This window comes from Heteronotia binoei, chromosome 1 (genome assembly GCF_032191835.1).
Source record: "Heteronotia binoei isolate CCM8104 ecotype False Entrance Well chromosome 1, APGP_CSIRO_Hbin_v1, whole genome shotgun sequence".
Lineage (NCBI taxonomy): Eukaryota > Metazoa > Chordata > Lepidosauria > Squamata > Gekkonidae > Heteronotia > Heteronotia binoei.
Window position 1 is genome coordinate 114,230,788 of NC_083223.1, and position 20,973 is coordinate 114,251,760.

Sequence of the window (20,973 nt, forward strand, 5' to 3'; positions counted from 1 at the left end):
TCTCTTTGTGGGTAGTTGGATATGGAACTCTTAATAAGAATTGATATGTGACTTTTAAAGGCTGTGAGATTTTTGGGTTATATCAAGTTGCTTTTCCTAGAGCAACAAGGATATAAGAGTTGGATCAAATGTTAACAAGGCAGACAGCACAATTACTTTGCAATCTGGCAGATCCGCTTTTAGTACGCTTTTCTGGAGAAACTGTCTATACTGAGAAAGATAAATTACTATTTTTTTTAGCTTGTTAAGGAGAAAGATATGAATTTTATACGATTATTTTAATGATGATATTGTTAAACTAATAAGTTAGTCTGTACTTTCAATATGATTAAGCTCAGCCAGCCAGTTTTGTGTTGAGATTGCTCTGACTCTTTTTATACTTAGATGTGTTGAAGAAGAATTGTTTAGACTTGTATTTCAAGTAATAGTCTAGTAAAAAAAAATTATAATGAAAGACAAAAATGGTAAAATATATGGAGAACTTCATACTTGCAGGTAGAAAGAATTGGGTATTTTATTTGGAGGTAGAATTACAACTGATACATTTGTATTCTTCTTTGTTTCTGTTTCTCCCTTTCTGTACACACCCACTCCCCTCTTTATGTATCTATGCTTGTGCTTCTTTTTGTAGTTAAAATCAATAAAAATTATAAAGCTGGACACAAGGGAAGGCTTTGGTATTTCCTCCTGGCTCACTGGAGCCATACGGACTGAGCTTGGGGACTTGGGCACAAAGGGCTGTAGGATGCAAACCCCCACAGCCCAGGACCAATCACAAGCCCCCACCAGTTTGAATGACCCAATAACATGCTTGCGCAGGAACCCAGAGATGCATATAAGTTCGGCCCGTGGGCCCCAAAGCCGGTCTTGTACTGTGACCTTTTACTATGTGATTCCTATTAAAGAACTTGTTATCACTTACTCCGAGACTCTGCCATGCATGAAACCCACTATATTATAGTATGACTCTTACATTAAGCAAGTTTGGTCATCCCTACCTTGGATTAATTTTGATGGCTGCTGCTGGGAAGACGCTTGTCTTGTTTTGTGTCAGGATCTGCGAAGCATCTCTGATAGAGATGGTTGGTGTGACTAGTTCTAAGCTGCCAAGGGGTGGGGCAGCAGTTAGCAGCTAAGAGGGCTACATATCTCATTGGCAAGTTAATTGTTCTAGACAGGCAGTCCTTTTCTATTGTTGAGGATGTTGAGTCTTGCAGGCTGCTCCAAGATGCCTATCTCTGGTATATCCTTCCTCTTTTTGTGCTGTCAGGCATCTTGTGAAGGCACAGCTGTTCCATGCTCATTAAAGATTTGTGCACTTCACATCCTACATTTAGATCCAACCTCAGGTGTAGCATACATACTTCTTGCTGACTAAGCACTATCGGTCACCTGAAATAATGGAACCTGAATGTCTGGAACACCACCACCCCCGCCAAATCCTGAAATGGAATCAAGAAATCCAAATACTCTCAAATAACAGTATCTATGCCCTTTCCAAACCCAAATATGAAAAATATCTTTGCTTTTCAGGTGCACGTCCCTATTCATTTGCAGAGGTTTTGTGTTGGGATTTTGCTCTGGACCACCATGACTACCTGGGACTGTTTGTACAAATAGCACATTTGCTTCATTTCAAGATAATAATAATATGGATCAAGATAATAATAATAGATCAGGATCAAAGTTTTGTACAAGCAACTGGATTACTCTTTTTGGACATGGACATTTTATGCTTGCCTCTGAAAACGTTCTCACAGCATTCTTCCAAGCTGCCAAGATTAAACAATTGACAAAATTGCTTCTCTCCAAAGTGCCAGAAGATCAGTAAATGTGTCAGTTTCAATATCCAGCCGGTTTAGAAGAATAAGGACTTGGGGAGAGTGGAAGAAGAGTGCAATGTATGTAATCATGATGGGGGGGGGGACACACTGTTTAATGTTTTATTTATTTGCCATTCAGTTCAGAATAGCTTGAGTTTTTTTCTATTTCTAGCTAAAGTTTAAGTAGCAAAAATGGCCCTGTACTGGTTCATTCCATGCTCCAAGGAGATTGAATAATTAATAAACAAACATTGTATTTACCAAACTAGCTTATCAGAGCAATGGCTAGGATAGCATTATGTTCTATGTTCCTGTGTAAAGTGAGTTTTTTATATGATCCCCTACCAGCAATTTTAAGTGATACAGTCTAAGACAGTTTTACCTTGCCTGTTGCTTGTGTGAATTAGTGAAACAGCACTAAACTGATGTGAATTAAACAGCTCCTTATTAAGTTACACTTGACAATGAACCAACATAGTTTACAGCTTGAAAAGCCCCCTGCACACATACATAGATGAATATAATCAACCAATATCCATCATAACTCATTAAAGATATTGTGGCATATTCATAAATCATGAAGACACAGTTCAGTACTGAGGCTTAACTAGTACATGCTGCCTGTGATAAGCAAATCACTTTATACATGGCTCACTGACAAAGTAAAATGTTTATTCCTTCACTGGCTGAGCAGGAAACCTCTGGCTCAGTAAAAGTAAATCTTAGTGTCTGATTCTAAATACTGATTCATCTGGTCTCCTTTGTATTTCATGTCTGCTGTGTGGCTTACATCTTCAGGAGGTCATAAAGAATACTAGAGATTATGAGATAACACTTGGCAGGCAAGACATGATTATGTCATGATTAGAACTGTGACTACCCTCAGCATGTTGCATCTTAAGGAATGACTGACAGCACCAGCGGATTGGAACTGGATTATAGAACATCTGTTTGAATAGATGTGTTCACAGAGCAGGCAAGGAATACAAGGGAGCATTTATATAAGTAATGCTGATCCCTAAATTATGAGCGAAGACATAATTAAATCAGGTAACTGTTTTGCATCCACATTTTCCTGATGCAAATTTTATATACGCAATGTATGTGAGAGTGTGGTATCTGAACTGAAAAACCTGGGGTTAAGCAAAACCAGCAGATTTCAATAATCCTCAAATCCTTCACATGGCTTACTTGTAAAATACCATTCCATGTACATACAAATTCCTGTTGTTAGTAGTCTACAATTTTTATACAGTCACACAACTACATGATAGCATAATAGAAGGGGGGTCTGAAATTTAGATCATGTCACCACATGTGTTCTCACTAGGGTTGCCAACCTCTACATGGTACTTGGAGATCCCTTGGAATTACAAATTACTACAGAGATTAGTTCCCCTAGGCAACATGGCTGTTTTGGAAGGTAGGTTCTATAACATTATACCCTGCTGAGGTTAGGATTGCCAGGTCATACCTTTTTTCCAGTGTGGGGTTTCTGGGTCCATTCTGGGAGGCCCCTGTGCATGTGTGAAGTGTGCACTGCGATGATGTTACCCAAAAGTGATGTCATCATGCTGGGCATGCTGTGTGCGGCCACTCTAGCATTTTGGCCAAAAATTCTATGGTAACCGTAGTTGGGTGGTAGGGCTTCCCTGCCAGTCAGCTGGCGGGCAGCAGATCAGAGCCCCTAAAAATCAAGGGAAACCCTGCCTGGATTGGAGGACTGCCAACCATAGCTGAGATCCTTCCCCGAGCCCTGTTCTCTCTAGACTCCACCCCCAATTCTTCATGAGTTCACAGAGTTGGCAACCCTACCTCTCATTTTGAAATACCAGAACAGTAAAGTAAGATGGAAATAATAAAGGGAAACATTAATTAAATGACGGAATCTTTGGATTAATCTGGTACTGAATAAAACATTTGAACAATAATTAGATTATCTAAAGTTTTATACGTGCATGTACACACACACACACACCACAATTGCATGGTTTCCCATCCTTTTTTTTTTTTTACCTGATAGGAGCCCCCTTGGCCTGTGCTGGTCTCAACAGTACTGTTATGGTTGTGGCAGTTTCATTAAGAATGAATTCAATCCCTTCATAGTCAGGTAGAGTGGGAGCTGGTTAAGAGAAAATAAAAATCAAACATTGAATTCAATTTTCATATTAATTTGCACAGCTGCCTACTATTTGCATAACATTATCACATTTCTGAAGTCTTTCTACAAAAGGCAATTGCCACATCCACCTGATACGTTCTTTGGGTTATTAGTTAAAAGCATATATCTGGCCATAACTGTAACAGCTGCAATACTGATCACAGGAAAACAAATACACACAACACTGATTGCAGAATAATTTACCAGACCATTCACATTTCCTCTTTAGAGGTTACCCACATGAAATCGTAGCCCACTGACCATGTGTGATGCATACCAAGATGTGTGGCTAGCATTTCATTCAAATTGGACAACCTGTGAATTCTGGTTTCTGACTTACATGTATGGAAGCTGTATGTGTATGGAAAATCCTCACCTCACCTGATTCCACAAAGCAGCCCCCATAAGAAGCAGAGCCACTAGGATCAGACCAAAGATACAGCTAGTCCATTATACTGCCTCACACTATGGCCAACTGGAGGCAGAGAGGTGGAGACTTTCCCTGATGCTGCCTCCCAGCACTGGTATTCAGACATTTGTTTCCTCTGGATATGGAGGCTCCCTTCAGGCATCATAGATAGTAGCGATCTTAGATACATTGCAGGAGCTGTGCACACTGTAATGCACTGGGTCCGGAGACATTCAACAACAATCATACTTTATTGATAACTACACAACAAGACAACATGGCAGGGTCGGGTCCCCGCTTATATGCATGCACCTGGAACAACCCCCTCCCAAGTACAGTCCAATCCTAGTTGGTTAAAGTTCGCACCACAGATCTTAATAGGTGGTCAGTTAAGTCCATCCCTAGTCAGGTGATCCGCGGTTCCCCAAGGAACCCCTGTGCACTCTAGGAAACACTGTGTTGGAAATTCAGGAACCAAAATGCAAGACACAACACTCCTCCCCTCCTAGTTCAGCACACATAATCCCTGAGATATTCCGTTGGCCTCCGTTCCTGTTGAGAACACTGAGGCTTGGCTGGAGGAACCTGTTAGAATTACAATCGGTGCAGCAGGTTCCTCGCTGGGTGGTGTGAAGGGGGGGAGGAACCACTCCGTGGACCCTGAGAGAATGGAGTCTCTTCACTCCCCCTCCTGCAGGTGGAGCCCCTATGGGGTTCGGAACTTGGCAGGTCTGGGGTTGGCGTGGCAGCAGCCTGAGGTGACTCTAAGCCCTTCCCGGTCCATATTTCCTTGGGGTCTTCTGGCAAGTTCCAGTGGCGCAGCTTTTTGATGTGTCGATGGGGCAGCTGGCCCCCCTCTGTCGACACCTCATACGAATGGGAACTGGTGACCTGCGTCATTTGGGTGGGTGGTCATTCCGGCCCACTGGAAAAGTTTTTTGTGTAGACCAGGTCCCCTGGGAAGAACCCACTTGTGGTTTCCCCAGATCTCGGGGAAGTTGTGGAGGTCTGGCGCTTGGTCAGAATGCGGTCTATCTAGCCAGGTGATCAAGCGCCTGCCCATTAGCAGTTCAATTGGACTGTGGCCAGTAACGGGGTTTGGGGTAGTCCAGCTCCCAAAAAGGAAAGCGGCCAGACAGTGGTCCCAATCCCTATAAACGATGTGGCCAAGGGCCTCCATTGTATGGACCATGCGCTCTGCCTGGCCATTGGTCACCAGATGAAATGGGGCAGACTGTATGTGGCAGATGAAGTACCTGTTCAAGAATTCCCAGGCGGTGAATGCAGTCCTATTGTCCATCCCCACGGTCTCCGGTATCCTGTGTGTGCAAAAGGTCCTAAGGAGAGTGCAGACTGCGGCTTGGGTGGAGGTGGAGGCTACAGGGACCACCTCCAGCCACTTCATGAAGGCATCGACCAGGATGAAGAATATTTGTCCCTGGTAAGGCCCGTCAGGTGGATTCTTGTGGCGTTGACTGCAAACCCCAGGAACTTCACCCTGGGCACCCCGAGTGAGCATTTCTTTCACTTCACTTTAAGGCCAGCATCCTGGAAATGGCGTAGCACTTAGTGGAGGTGACAGCTGAATTCTTCAATGTCGGGGGCTTTAACCAGAATGTCATTGAAGAACAGCTGAACTCCAGGGATGCCTTTAAGGAGAGAGTCCATGAGATTTTGAAAAATCCCTGAAGCCACGCTGACCCCGAATTGTAACCACCACACCTTGAAAGCCCCTCGGTGGCTTACAATGGTCTGGGCCTCAGCGGTCTGCTCATTCACCAGAAGCTGTTGGTAAGCCTGAGCTATGTCCAGCTTACCGAAAATCTTAGAGCTGACCAACGATTCTAGGACATGGCTCATCACTGGCACTGGATACGCGTAATCTTGGGGGGGGGGCTTATTTATGGTGCATTTATAATCCACGCAGATGTGAACGTCCCCACTGGGCCTTTCGAGCATGACTATGGGAGTCACCCACAAAGCATGGGAGAGGGGCTCTAGGACCCCCAGGGCCACAAGACGGTCAAGTTCAGCTTCGATCTTGGGTTTCAGTGTGAACGGTACCCTCCATGCCTTTAATCTTATGGGTTGGACTGTGGGGTGGAGCTGTAGCAATATCGGTGGCCCTTTGTAGCAACCGAGAGCCCCATGCAGCCGGGATTTTGGTGAACGATATCGCCGGAGAAGCGGTACCATGGTCGGATCACCTAGCCCTTAAGGCCCGTGTGGGGATGCCGCCCCAACCTGTATGGGCGGAGAGCCTATTTTGGCTCGCCCTCGGGGCTTGATGGACCCGGAACGGTTCCAAACGGCCCTAAGGGATCCCTGGCCCACTGGCAATTCCCTCGATGACCTGGTGGAAATCTGGCAGGGCCAGCTGTCCAGGGCTATCGACGAAATTGCACCCCGGCGCCCTCTGCGCCCTCGCACGAAGCTGGCTCCATGGTATACCTTGGAGTTACGCCAGCTGAAACAAGGGCTCAGACGACTAGAGAGGCAATGGAGGCATACTCGGGACGAAGCAACGAGAACATCCTATAGAACGTTTATGAAGTCTTATGAGGTGGCAGTCAAGGCTGCAAAGAAAGATTACTTTGCAACCAAGATTGCATCTGCAAACTCGCGCCCAGCACAATTATTTAGAATAATTGGGGATCTTACAACGTTGCCACAAGGCAAACCAAATGTTAGAGAATTAGGAATAGGCTGTGAGGCATTTGCGAAATACTTTGCAGATAAAATCTCGCTGCTCCGCCAAGACCTGCCTACCACATTAGATACAGTGAGTGAAATTGAGGCTCCGTGCCTGTCTTCAGGTTTAGTGCTGGACCACTTCGACCCACTCAGCCTGGAGGAAGTCGACAGAATCCTCTCTGCTGCTCGCCCGACAACATGTGATCTGGACCCTTGCCCCTCCTGGCTGATTAAATCTTGCCAAGGGGAGCTTAGATGCCCTTTACGGGACATCATAAATAGATCCCTTTTAGAGGGGCATTTTCCAACACCTCTGAAAGAGGCTTTGGTCCGCCCTCTCCTGAAAAAAGCTACAGCAGACCCGGCCGAATTGGCGAACTACCGGCCGGTGTCCAATTTACCGTTCTTAGGTAAAATTATTGAGAGGGCCGTGGCGTTGCAGCTACAGGGGTTTCTGGATGACGCTTCTGTCTTAGACCCATGTCAGTCTGGTTTCCGGCCGGGCCATGGGACGGAGACGGTGCTGGTCGCCTTAGTAGATGACCTCCAACGGCAACTGGATCGGGGCGGCGTTGCGGTACTGATGCTGTTAGATCTGTCGGCTGCATTTGATACAGTCGACCATCGGCTACTGATGCGCCGCCTCGCCGACATTGGGGTCGAGGGGTTGGCCTTGCAATGGCTTTCCTCCTTTCTCCTAGGTCGGGGACAGAGGGTGGCTATCGGGAGCGAGCGGTCCCGGAGGCGCACACTGGATTGTGGGGTGCCCCAGGGAGCAGTTCTCTCCCCGATGCTGTTTAACATCTATATGCGCCCCCTTGCCCAGATTGCCCGGCGGTTTGGGCTGGGTTGTCATCAATATGCAGATGACACCCAGCTCTATCTACTAATGGATGGCTGGCCCGACCCCGCTCCAGGGAATCTCGACCGGGCATTACAGGCTGTAGCGACATGGCTCAGGCTGAGTGGGCTGAAGTTGAACCCAGCGAAGACAGAGGTCCTATGCGTGGGTCGCGGCGCTCTGGGAAGGGAAATAGCTCTCCCGGCCTTCGATGGTGCGCCATTGAAAGCAGCGCGCCAGGTAAAGAGTCTGGGTGTTTTACTGGAGCCTTCATTATCGATGGAGGCCCAGATAGCAGCCACTGCCAAGTCAGCATTCTTCCATCTGAGGCGGGCAAGGCAGTTGGCCCCTTTCCTTGAGCGCCGGGACCTCGCAACAGTGATCCACGCAACGGTCACCTCAAGACTAGACTACTGTAACGCCCTCTACTTGGGGCTACCTCTGTGCCGGACCCGGAGATTGCAGCTAGTGCAGAACGCGGCGGCCAGGCTGTTGTTGGGACTCCCGAAACGGGAGCATATATGGCCGGGACTACGTGAACTGCACTGGCTGCCGATTATATACCGGGTCCAGTACAAAGTGTTGGTCGTTACCTTTAAAGCCTTATATGGCCGAGGACCTGCCTACCTGAGGGACCGTCTTTCCCCATATGAACCCCAGAGAGCACTGAGGTCAACGGGGAAAAACTTAATGACTATCCCTGGGCCGAAGGAAGTTAAATATCAGAGCACCAGAATACGGGCCTTTTCGATCGCGGCCCCTACCCTATGGAACCGACTCCCCGAGGAGGTGCGGGCCCTGCGGAGCCTTGAACAGTTCCGCAGGGCCTGCAAGACCATCCTTTTTAAATCAGCATATTCGGACTGCTAAGAAAAATGGTAATTAAAGATCCGCCAATGCGGTCCAAAGATCTATACCGCAGTATAATTGTATCTACTAGACTGGTTTTTAATTTAATGTTTTAATGTTTTATTGTTCTATAATGTAATTCTAATGTTTTATTTATTATGGTGTGTTTTTATGGATTGCTGTTAGCCGCCCTGAGCCTGCCAAGGTGGGGGAGGGCGGGATATAAATGAAATTAATAAATAAATAAATAAAATAAAAAAATAAATTGAATACTTCAGGGAATTCCTGGCACATATGGTCGAAATCGGGAGTTTGTACTTGATTTATCCCTACAATTTCTATCCCCAGTGGTTTGAACCAGGCTAAACCCAGTAAGGTGATGAGCTTGCGCGTCATCACCAGTATGTCCAGCATCCCGCTGAACTGTTCAAACTGCACCTGGACCCAGGCCCACCCCTTAATCTGAACTGGGTTCTTCTAAAAGTCCTGCAAAATGAACCCAGCTGGCCACAGGGACAGATTGCTGTTGGGGCATAGATTGTTCAGGGTCTCCTCTGAGATTATGGATATGGAGGACCCTAAGTCCATTTCCATCAGGCATGAGGCCCCATTGATCAGCATCAGAACTTTAATTATATTGGGGGGGGGGGTCTTGGGGCAAATTCAAATTATATTGGGGGTGTCTTGCTGGTCGAGGCAGAGGTGTGTACATCTGTCAAGTCACGGTGGGTCGACTGACGCCTCTGGTTGGACTTGGTCCTGCAGGCTCATGCGATGTGGCTGACTTTCCCACAGTTCTGGCAGTCTGCATTGTGGAACTGGCAATCACGGTGCTGATGTGGATCTCTACAGCTCACACACTTCACCAGGGCTTGGTTCTCTGAGGTCCGTGGTTGGGACCTCAGAGACCATAAAACTAAAGAACAAACGGCCCTAAAACAGCCCTAAACCAGGGCCAAGCTGGGGTGGCAGAGCCAGGTAAAATTGCATGAGACCTAAGCCCTCATACGCAGAAGTTCAAATCTTCTCCCCAACCATGCCCCTACTAATAACCTACCTATTAAACCCTGCCACACTAATAATCCCAGTATTACTGGCCGTTGCATTCCTAACCCTACTAGAACGTAAACTACTCGGATACGCACAACACCGAAAAGGCCCAAACATCATCGGACCCTGCGGCATCATCCAACCAGTAGCAGACGGACTAAAACTCTTTACCAAAGAGCCCATCCGCCCAACCTTTTCCTCCCCATTACTATTTATCCTAACCCCCACCCTGGCTCTACTGCTAGCCTTAACCATATGAGCCCCAATAACCATACCAAAACCACTACTAGACATCAACCTCAGCCTACTACTAATCCTCGCCCTATCTAGCTTAATAGTCTACTCAATTTTATGGTCCGGCTGAGCCTCCAACTCAAAATACGCCCTAATTGGAGCACTACGAGCAATCGCACAAACCATTTCATACGAAGTAACACTAGGAATTAGCCTCCTTTCAACAATCATGTTGTCTGGAGGATTCACAATACAAACTTTACTAACCACACAAGAGCCCACCTGACTACTAACCTGCACCTGACCACTAACAATAATATGATACTTTTCTACAATTGCTGAAACCAACCGAGCCCCATTCAACCTTACAGAGGGCGAATCAGAACTAGTGTAAGGGTTCAATGTAGAATACACAGCCGGCCCTTTCGCACTTTTCTTCCTCGCAGAATACGCCAACATCCTAATAATAAACACACTATCGTGCATTCTATTTGTATCTCCAAACCCCCTACAGGCCCCAAATCTTTTTACTCTAAACATTATACTAAAAACAACCCTACTCACCCTGGGCTTCCTATGAGCACGAGCCTCCTACCCACGGTTCCGATATGACCAATTAATACACCTGCTATGAAAAACCTTTCTCCCGCTCACCCTGGCAGCATGCCTACTTTATATCTCCACCCCAATTTCCCTAGCAGGACTCCCCCCCATGACCTAATCACGGAAGCGTGCCCGAACAACCCAAGGACTACTAGTAAAGTCAGCTAATAAAGCTTTTGGGCCCATACCCCGACAATGTTGGTACCACCCCTTCCTATACTAATGAGCCCCCTAATCTGAACAACCCTTATCACCAGCCTTACAATAAGTACGGTTATTATCATAACCAGCCACCACTGACTTCTCACCTGACTTACCCTAGAACTAAACACCTTAAGCATTCTACCAATCATTATACGCTCAAACCACCCACGAACAACCGAAGCAGCAACAAAATACTTCCTTATCCAAACCGCCGCAGCCACACTAATCCTACTCGCAAGCACAATAAACGCCTGACAAACAGGCTCCAGAGACATTATACAATCCATTACATTACATTATACAACAGGCTCCTGAGACATTATACAATCCTTCTCTCTCTTCGCCACAACTATCACCACCTTAGCCATCATAACAAAACTTGCCATCGCCCCACCTGTGATACCCAGAAATCCTCCAAGGCTCCACCATAACCACAGCACTAATCATCTCAACATGACAAAAAATCGCCCCACTAACACTACTCTACCTATTAATTAATCACCTTTCAACAAACACCGTACTAATACTAGGCCTCACATCAGCCCTCCTCGGAGGATGAACCGGTCTAAACCAAACCCAAACACGAAAAATCATAGCCTTCTCCTCCATCTCCCACATAGGCTAATTACAGCCCTATGCCTAAACCCCAGCCTAGCTACACTAACTATAATCACCTATATAACTATAACAACAACAATATTCCTCTCCCTAACTACATCCTCATCTAAAACACTACTAGACCTAGGAGTCTCATGAACCCATTCACCAATCCTATTGACAACCACAATATTGGCCCTACTCTCCCTAGCAGGCCTCCCGCCCCTAACTGGCTTTATACCAAAACTACTAATCCTAAAAGAACTTGTAACAATAAAACTGCTACTCCTCAGCACAACATTAGCCCTCACCAGCCTCCCAAACTTAGCCTTCTACACCCGCATAGCCTACCTAACAACCCTAACAACCCCACCCAACACAACAAACTCAGAATACAAATGACGATTCAAGACCCCAATAACACCACTTGCCCCTACAACAGCCCTACTAACAATGCTAGCCTTACCAATAACCCTGCTACTGTACCTAACCACTTAGAAGTTTAGGTTAACATTTAAACTCGGGGCCTTCAAAGCCCCAAATAGATCAACAACACATCTAACTTCTGAAGACCTGTAAAACTCTATATTACATCTCCTGAATGCAACTCAAACACTTTTATTAAGCTAAAGCCTTACCAGACTGACGGGCCTCGATCCCGTAACACCTTAGTTAACAACTAAACACCCAAGCCAGCGGGCTTCAGCCTACCTTCTCCTGTCTAAAAAAACGGGAGAAGCCCCGGCACCTTTTAGGGTGCTGCGTCAAATTTGCACTTTGCTGCTTCAGGGCCTGATAGCAAGAGATTACTCTGTCTGCGGGGCTACAACCCGCCACCTGGCCTCGGCCATACTACCTGTGACCCTAACTCGTTGATTTTTGTCAACTAACCACAAAGACATCGGCACCCTGTATCTGCTATTCGGTGCATGAGCTGGCATAGTAGGTACTGCCCTAAGCCTTTTAATCCGCGCCGAACTTAGCCAACCCGGCGCATTAATGGGTGACGATCAGATTTACAACGTTGTTGTAACAAACCACGCCTTCGTTATAATTTTCTTCATAGTAATACCAGTTATAATCGGGGGCTTCGGAAACTGACTTGTGCCATTAATACTGGGCGCCCCCGATACTGGGCGTCCACAGCAGGGCGGCCAATGGAGCTGGTGTGGTTCTTCTTCCTCCGAGCTGTCTGAAGCTGAGGATACTGCGGCCTGGTGTGTGGCTATCACCGGGCGGCTGCTGTGAGCCTGTTCGAAGGCGGAAGCATGTTGGAGCGCTCCCGTGAGGGTGATGTTGTCTGTGGCAAGTAGCTTTTGGCGCAACTTTTCCTCCTGGACACCCACTGCAAATTGGTCAAGCAGGATCTTCTCCAGGTCCCCTTGGAAGTCACAGTGCAGGGTGAGATTAAGAACATAAGTGAAGCCATGTTGGATCAGGCTAACGGCCCATCCAGTCCAACACAGTCCAAGGGTTTTAACCTTTCTTCATAGGGAAAGTGTTCCAAACTTTTAATCATTCTAGTTGCCCTTTTTCTGCACTTTTTCCAATGCTATAATATCCTTTTTGAGGTGCGGTGACCAGAATTGCACACAGTATTCCCAATGAGACCGCACCATCGATTTATACAGGGGCATTATGATACTGGCTCATTGGTTTTCAATTCCCTTCCTATTAATTCCCAGCATGGCGTTGGCCTTTTTTATTGCAATCACACACTGTCTTGACATTTTCAGTGAGTTATCTACCACGACCCCAAGATCTCTCCCTTGGTGAGTCTCTGCCAGTTCACAACCCATCAACTTGTATTTGTAGCTGGGACTCTTGGCCCCAATGTGCATTACTTTGCACTTGGCCACATTGAGCCTCATCTGCCATGTTGACGCCCACTCACCCAGCCTTAACAGATCCCTTTGGAGTGCCTCACAATCCTCTCTGGTTCTCACCACCATGAACAATTTAATGTCATCTGCAAACTTGGCCACTTCACTGCTTACTCCCAACTCCAGATCATTAATGAACAAGTTAAAGAGCATGGGACCCAGTACTGAGCCCTGCGGCACCCCACTGCTTACCATCTTCCACTGCGAAGACTCACTCTCTGCTTCCTATTAATTAGCCAGTTTTTGATTCACAAGAGTACCTGTCCTTTTACTCCATGACTCTCGAGCTTACTAAGGAGCCTTTGATGAGGAACTTTATCAAAAGCTTTCTGGAAGTCAGTTTGATGAGGTAGCAATAAGTGGTCAGTCACTGCCTTGATCAGAACCTCATAGGTGGCAGTTGCGAGTGTGATGAGGCGCTTCATCAGCTGGAGCATCTTGACCCCGCATGAACTCAACAGGAGCGCCTTCTGGTTATCTGCTTCCTCCATCTTGTGCAGCTGGATGCAATATTTGAGCCGGTCCACCCATGACTCCCACAGGTCCAGCCTGGAATAGTTGAACTCTGATAGTTGATGTCCTGGGGTGACAGACATGATCCCAGCTGCAACGCAAGCTCAGAGCGGAAAGAGCACTAGAACTGGAGCACGGAGCATACATCCGGCTGAGTGATAGGCTGGCTCAACAGCATCCTATCCTCGTTGCCAGTGTAATGTATTGGGTTCGGAGACATTCAACAGCAAACATACTTTATTGGTAACTACACAAGACAACATGGTGGGGCTGGGTCCCTGTTTATATGCATGCACCTCGAACAACTCCCTCCCAAGTCCAGTCCAATCATGGATGGTTAAAGTTCATGTCATGGTTCTTAATAGGTGGTCAGTTAAGTCCATCTCTAGTCAGATGACCTGCTCAAAAAAGCCCTGGATATAATTCAGCCCACATAGAAGTCCAAATTGTCTTTGTTAGATTTCAGAAAACCTGCATCCACCATCCACTATGATATTTATGTCTTATCACTTCCTTCCACTTTTCAATCAGACCTGGCTCCTAAAGCCAATTGAAAGGATAATAGCAAAACATTCAAATTTTAGAAACATCACAAGATTGCATAGCTGATCCCAATAAAACATTCAAAATTACTACCATAACCATTAAAGCTTTTATTTTGGTTTTTTAAATGCGTGCTCTGATCACTGTTCTTAATACTGAGAGCAAACTGGAAAAACAACCCCTTCTCTGGTAGGAAATTCCACTGGAAGGGTGAAAGAGAAAATAAACTGGTCTTCTATTAGAATAATTTCACACAGGAGAAGAATCTATAATATTGCCTGCTCTGGTGATTTCAAATAGGAAAGAAGAATATACTGGAGGAATTCGAGAGTAATAGCTAAGTTATTTTTTCACAACCAAACCAACCAAAAGACATCTGGCACCTTAAAGACTGACAAATATATTGTGTCATTTTTTTGTGAGTCAGATTCCTCTTTGTCAAACAGGAGGAAGCACTCCTCTGAATATATCCTATTCAGCTTCTTAAGGACTGGTGTTACATGAATTTTTTGGTCATTGTTCAATGGTGGACTAGGGGGAAAAGAGCTCTATCTGATCAGAGGGAAAAGAGCTCTACTTGATAAGAGGGCCCATGAGATGGCTGGAAAAAAAGGTTGCCCTGCAACTGCCAGAGGCATCACAAAGAGAAACAAGTGTACTAGCACAGTTGCCAGAGCTGATGTGCTTCTATCCCATTCTTCCTAGAACCACTCTGGTGGGCCTCGCCAATGAGGCCAGATGGGCAAAGCCAGCTGCTGTGGCTGATGCCTTGCCTCCCTGAGATTGTCCTTGTCCAACTGGATCCAATGGCATAGCTGATGGACTTCTCTCCAGTTGAGGGGAATTGCTAATGGGGCTGGTTGGCAAAGACAAGCCGGGGGGCGGGCGGTGGGCAGCAGCTACAACACCTGTTTTTGTTGTGGCACCACCACTGTTGGTTTGCTCTTGTCTGGGTGTTCCCATATGCAGCCTCCACTGGCCATTGACACACCAGGAATTTCTAAAGAGGTCAGAATGGCCAGCCTACCTTACAATTGCCCAAATGCTGCCGTCTAGGCCAAACTTGCTTAAGGTAAGAGCCACACAGAATAAACACGAGATGTCTGAGAGCTGCAAGACATAAATGTCAGATGTTTGAGAGCTGTGAGATGGATGGAAGGAAGGAAGGAAGGAAGGAAGGAAGGAAGGAAGGAAGGAAGGAAGACAGATAGATAGATAGATAGATAGATAGATAGATAGATAGATAGATAGATAGATAGATAGATAGATAGATAGATAGATAGATGAGGGAGGTGGGAAGTGGAGATGGAAAGAAAGCAACTTTAAATGCACTTTCCAAGCCACCAGCTGACTTGGATTGGAGAAGTGATTTAAAGAGAGAAATGCTCTCTCCAAGCCTGTCAATGGGGCAGTGAGGGCTTCAAGAGCCACGCAATATGTGAATGTTCCTCATTCTCTTGGAGAGGAGTGACAAATGGAGTGCTTCAAGGATCTGTCCTGGGACCTGTTTTGTTCACATCTTTATAAATGATTTGGATGAAGGAATAAAGGAAATGCTTATTAACTCTGCAGATGATACTAAATTGGGAGGGGTTGCAAATACAATAGAAGACAGAAACAGGATACAGGATGATCCTGACAGGCTGGAAAAGTGGGCTAAAACCAATAAAATGAATTTTAACAGGGATAAATGTAAAGTTCTGCATTTAGGTAGGAAAAATCCAATGCATGGCTATAGGATGGGGGAGACTTGTCTTAGCAGTAGTATGTGCGAAAAGGAACTAGGGGTCTTAGTGGATCATACGATGAACATGAGTCAACAGTGCGAAGTGGTGGCTAAAAAGGTGAATGCAATTTTGGGCTGTATCAACAGAAGTATAGTCTCCAGATCATGTGAAGTGATGGTATTGCTTTGCTCCAGTAAGACCTCACCTGGAGTACTGTGTTCAGTTTTGGGCACCACATTTTAAGAAGGATATAGATAAGCTGGAATGGGTCCAGAGGAGGGTGATGAAGATGGTGAGGGGTCTGGAGACCAAGTCCTATGAAGAAAAGTTGAAGGGGCTGGGCATGTTTAGCCTGGAGAGGAAGTGGCTGAGAGGTGATATGATCACCATCTTCAAGTACTTGAAGGGTTGTCATATAGAGGATGCGGTGGAATTGTTTTCTGTGGCCCCAGAAGTTAGGACCAGAACCAACAGGTTGAAATTAAATCAGAAGAGTTTCTGGCTCAACATTAGGAAGAACTTCCTAACCGTTAGAGCAATTCCTCAGTGGAACAGGCTTCCTCAGGAGCTGGTGGGCTCTTCTTCCTTGGAGGATTTTAAACAGAGGCTAAATGGCCATCTGACAGCAATGAGGATCCTGTGAATTTAGGGGGAGGTATTTGTGAGTTTCCTGTATTGTGCAGGAGGTTGGACTAGATGACCCTGGAGCTCCCTTCCAACTCTATGATTTTAATATGTGTGAAAGAGCCACATGCAGCTCCTGAGCTGAAGTTTGGCCACCCCTGGTCTAGACTATCTGGAGTTTCTAAGCATTCTTCAAAGGTAGCATAACATAGACTGCCGTGCAATAGCCCCATCTAGTTATCACCAAATCATGTATCTTTATATACTCCATCTTTCCAAAAACTATGGAGAGTTTACATTAATCAGCAAAATCATGCCAGCACAGCTAATTAACAATCAAGTCAGCCAATACTAAAAAATAAAATGAAAAAAATTCTGCCTCCAGATATACAATCAGCTATGTCCAAGCATGCAATGAAATGCACTCTCCTTCTTATACCATATTTGGGGGAGTGGAGGGGAAGAGAATCATGATGAATAACAAGAACTGCAGGGAAACAGAATGACTACATAACTGGATCTTTCATTAGAGGATGAAAGAGAAACTGAAGCTTACTCTTTGAAGTAGTTAGCACTCATGCATTATCATTTGGCACATGTTAGGGTTGCCAGCTCCCTGATCCAGGTGGGGGATTCCCTGGTTTTGCAAGCTTCTCCCTGGTGCCTCGCCCCAACAGCCATGATATACCTTTAAATCTCAGCAGGACATTTTAGAAGAAGCTTGCAAACTGTTTGTTTTAGAATGTATTTGCACCTTTAAATTTCAGTAGGACTAAAGTTACTTGGGGGGGGGGGGTGTAAGCAGGCAGCCATGTGGCTCTTCCCAGTGTGTGTGAGAGAGGAAGAGAACATATTCCCTCTGTTTGTTCTGCATTTGTTTCAGAAGTTGTTTGTATAGTAAAATGGATATTAAAGAAATAACTAGTACTTCATTATGGGATGGAGGAAAACTCCACCCCCTAGACTGCTCTCTTCCTTAGTTCATTTTCCTTAGTCTGAAGAAGTTGGTTGAAATACAGCAGATTTTACATTTAGCAACTCCTGTAAGTAAAGCGTTTTATACCGTTGCCTCAGTGAGAGATCATAAAAGTGTGGGCTTACAAACTGTGTGTTTATTTTGGCTGCTTTGTGGGTGTGTGTTTGTGTGTGTGAGTGTGTGTGTTGCTTAATAAAGTAATGCTTGGAAATACTACCAATGTGTGACAAGGGACTTGTGGGGGTATGACAAATTACTCTTTCATTTAGTGGAAATGTAGCTGCTGGAGAGCTATTTGAAGGCAAAAAAAAAGAGGACGAGGAAATGAAGTCTATTTGGGGAAACTGCACTGCTGTATTTTTTTTAGGGAATGGGGAAGTCTCCTGGCTTTACCCCCCAAAGGCCCCAGGTATTTCCTGAGTTGGACTTGGCAACCCTAGTACATGTGGTTGACTTCATGTAGGAAAAGTACATATGATGCTAATCAACTTGAATGATCATGGACAAAATCACAAATGCATCACATTTTGAATTAATGTCCACAAATTTTTTCCTACACAGAAATGGACACAGAACCATGCAGCATATGAAATGCCCCTGACTTGAGTCTTTTAAATGAAATTGCTACTATTTCCAGGCTGCACTTGAGCAGCAAAGTGACTAGGCAGTTTTATAACAGCATTTAATTGTACTGAGCATCCTTTAAGGATCTTATTTTCAGGTATCTAAATACAACCTTGAAGCCAACCCTCTCTCTACACATTCTTTTCCTTTTTCTTTAGGTCAAGAGTAGTGGAAAAAATAACTGAGCAGTGAAGCAAGAAACTGGCAGAAAATCAAACATGCTGTTTAAAAGATGAACACTGTTTGCATTATAGAAAACATGAGAATATTTAGAACTCATTTTTGGCTATAAAACTGCAATGCTATAACACTGTTATTTTCAAATGGTGTTTGAGGAAATCCAGACAAGGTTCCTTGGTTTGAAGATAAGTCATATCAGACAATCTTCAGATAGTATGCTCAGTATTATTGGCTTTTACCCCTGAACTCCATCAATGATACATTCTTGGATGCCATTCGTTCATACAAGCTGAGAGTAAGGCTCAACAGGGCTTACCAGCACCCTGCATGAAATCAGTTGAGAACTCTAAAATGCAGTCCAGAATCTTTTATAGGAGTTCCACAGCAGATGTGCAAGGGCTCTTGGGTTGACTGATGTGCAAGTATTTTTGGGAGGTAGCATATTTAAAGAAGAACAAGAAAAAACTCTGCTCTCAAATACGCATGAAGAATGTCCATTTTCCCATAACGAGCCTGGGTTGTGTACAAACTGGCCCACTTTGCTGGATTCAAGGTCACAGAGTTTCAGATATTTCTTTCAAAGACCAGAGTAGTTCAGTTTCTGATTATCAGAAATCTCATGCATTACAGAATCTGACAAAGAAGGTCACCAAGTAATTAAATAACTTCATTTTTGTCAGTAAACAAACATGAAAAGTGCATTACCCATTTGAATGGATTAGAATTAATTAGAGTCTTTATTTAAAGTTTGTTTTCATGATGTAATGTGATATCTAGTAAAAGCTTCTAATGCTGCATACACAACTTTGTGTACCTCAGGAGAAAAGGAAATAAAACAGGAAAATGTTTCTTATTAAGTTAATCAAATATTCTATCCTTAACAGGAAGTTCCTAGGAAACTCTTCAAGTTTTTAACCATCATAATGGAATACATTAAAAACTCATATAAAATGAGATATTTACAGATGAATTTATGTATGAAGAACAATTTTTTTTTTAATCCAGAAACTGCAGCTTAGTGAGAAATGCAGTGGCACATCCAGCAACAGCAACATTTGTGCAGGCATGCAGTCACTTGGTGTTGCACCAATTGCACTGGCTGCCAATTGAAAACCGGATCCGGTTCAAGGTTATGGTTATTGTGACCTTTAAAGCCCTACGTGGCCAGGGACCAACTCTCACGATACATGCCCCAAAGAACTTTATGCTCAGCTGAACAACACCCTTCTGGTAGTTTGTACCTTGTTTTTCTTGGATAATGATAGTGTGAAGTGGTGGTTAGAGTGTTTGAACTAGGGCATAGGAGATCAAGGTTCAGTCCTCACTGGCCCTCTCTCTCTCTCTCGGCTTGGCTTCGCGAACGAAGATTTAAGAAGGGTGCAATAGTCCACATTTGCTGCAGGCTCGCTGGTGGCTGACAAGACCAATGTGGGACAGGCAGGTCCGGCCACAGCGGCTGCAGGGAAAAGTCTGATTTAGGGTTGGTGCTGTAGCCGTGTGATTCTTCCTCAATCTCCTTTTGTCCTCAAGACCAGCTATGCGTGCGTTCTCAAAGGAAGAGACAGCCTGGTGGATGGTGTGCCTCCATGCTTTGCGATCTGAGGCTAGGTTAGACCACTGGTGATGGTTGATGTGACAGGTGCCAAGGGATTTCTTCAAGGAGTCCTTGTACCTCTTCTTTGGTGCCCCTCTATTTCGATGGCTGGTGGAAAGTTCGCCATACAGAGCAATCTTGGGAAGGCGGTGGTTTTCCATCCTAGAAATATGCCCTGCCCAGCGCAGCTGCGTCTTCAACAGCAGTGCCTCGATGCTTGTAACCTCCGCCCTCTTGAGGACTTCAGTGTTGGTCACAAAGTCACTCCAGTGGATGTTGAGGATGGTGCGAAGGCAGCGCTGATGAAAGCGCTCAAGGAATCGCAGGTGATGACGATATAAAACCCACGATTCGGAGCCGTAGATGAGGGTTGTCATCACAACCGCTTTGTAAACATTGATCTTTGTGCCTTTTTTCAGATGCTTGTTGCTCCACACTCTTTTGTGCAGTCGGCCAAATGCACGGTTTGCCTTTGCCAGCCTGTTGTCAATCTCCTTGACGATCTTGGCATCTGAGGAGATGATGTACCCCAGGTAGCTGAACTGCTGGACTGTCTTCAGAACTGATTCACCCACAGTGATGCAGGGAGGGTGATAATCTTCCTGGGGTGCAGGCTGGTGGAGAACTTCTGTCTTCTTCAGACTAACTTCTAGGCCGAATAGCTTGGCAGCCTCTGCAAAGCAGGACGTCATATGCTGCAGAGCTGATACCGAGTGGGAGACGAGTGCAGCATCATCAGCAAACAGTAGCTCTCGGATGAGTTTTTCCATTGTCTTGGAGTGTGCCTTTAGTCGCCTCAGGTTGAACAGGCTGCCATCGGTGCGATAGCGGATGTAGACACCAT

The 20,973-nt window shown here is 45.3% G+C and overlaps 1 protein-coding gene across 3 annotated transcripts in view; it reads right to left on the reverse strand.

Annotated features, from left to right (window-relative positions):
* The window catches only part of PTPRK (protein tyrosine phosphatase receptor type K), a 755,588-nt gene that overhangs the window by 145,922 nt on the left and 588,693 nt on the right, over window positions 1-20,973 (reverse strand). For all 3 annotated transcript variants that reach the window (XM_060239139.1, XM_060239131.1, XM_060239123.1), the window contains exon 11: window positions 3,840-3,945. In XM_060239139.1, coding sequence (XP_060095122.1) covers window positions 3,840-3,945 — 106 coding nt within the window. The remainder of the gene's footprint in view (window positions 1-3,839; window positions 3,946-20,973) is intronic.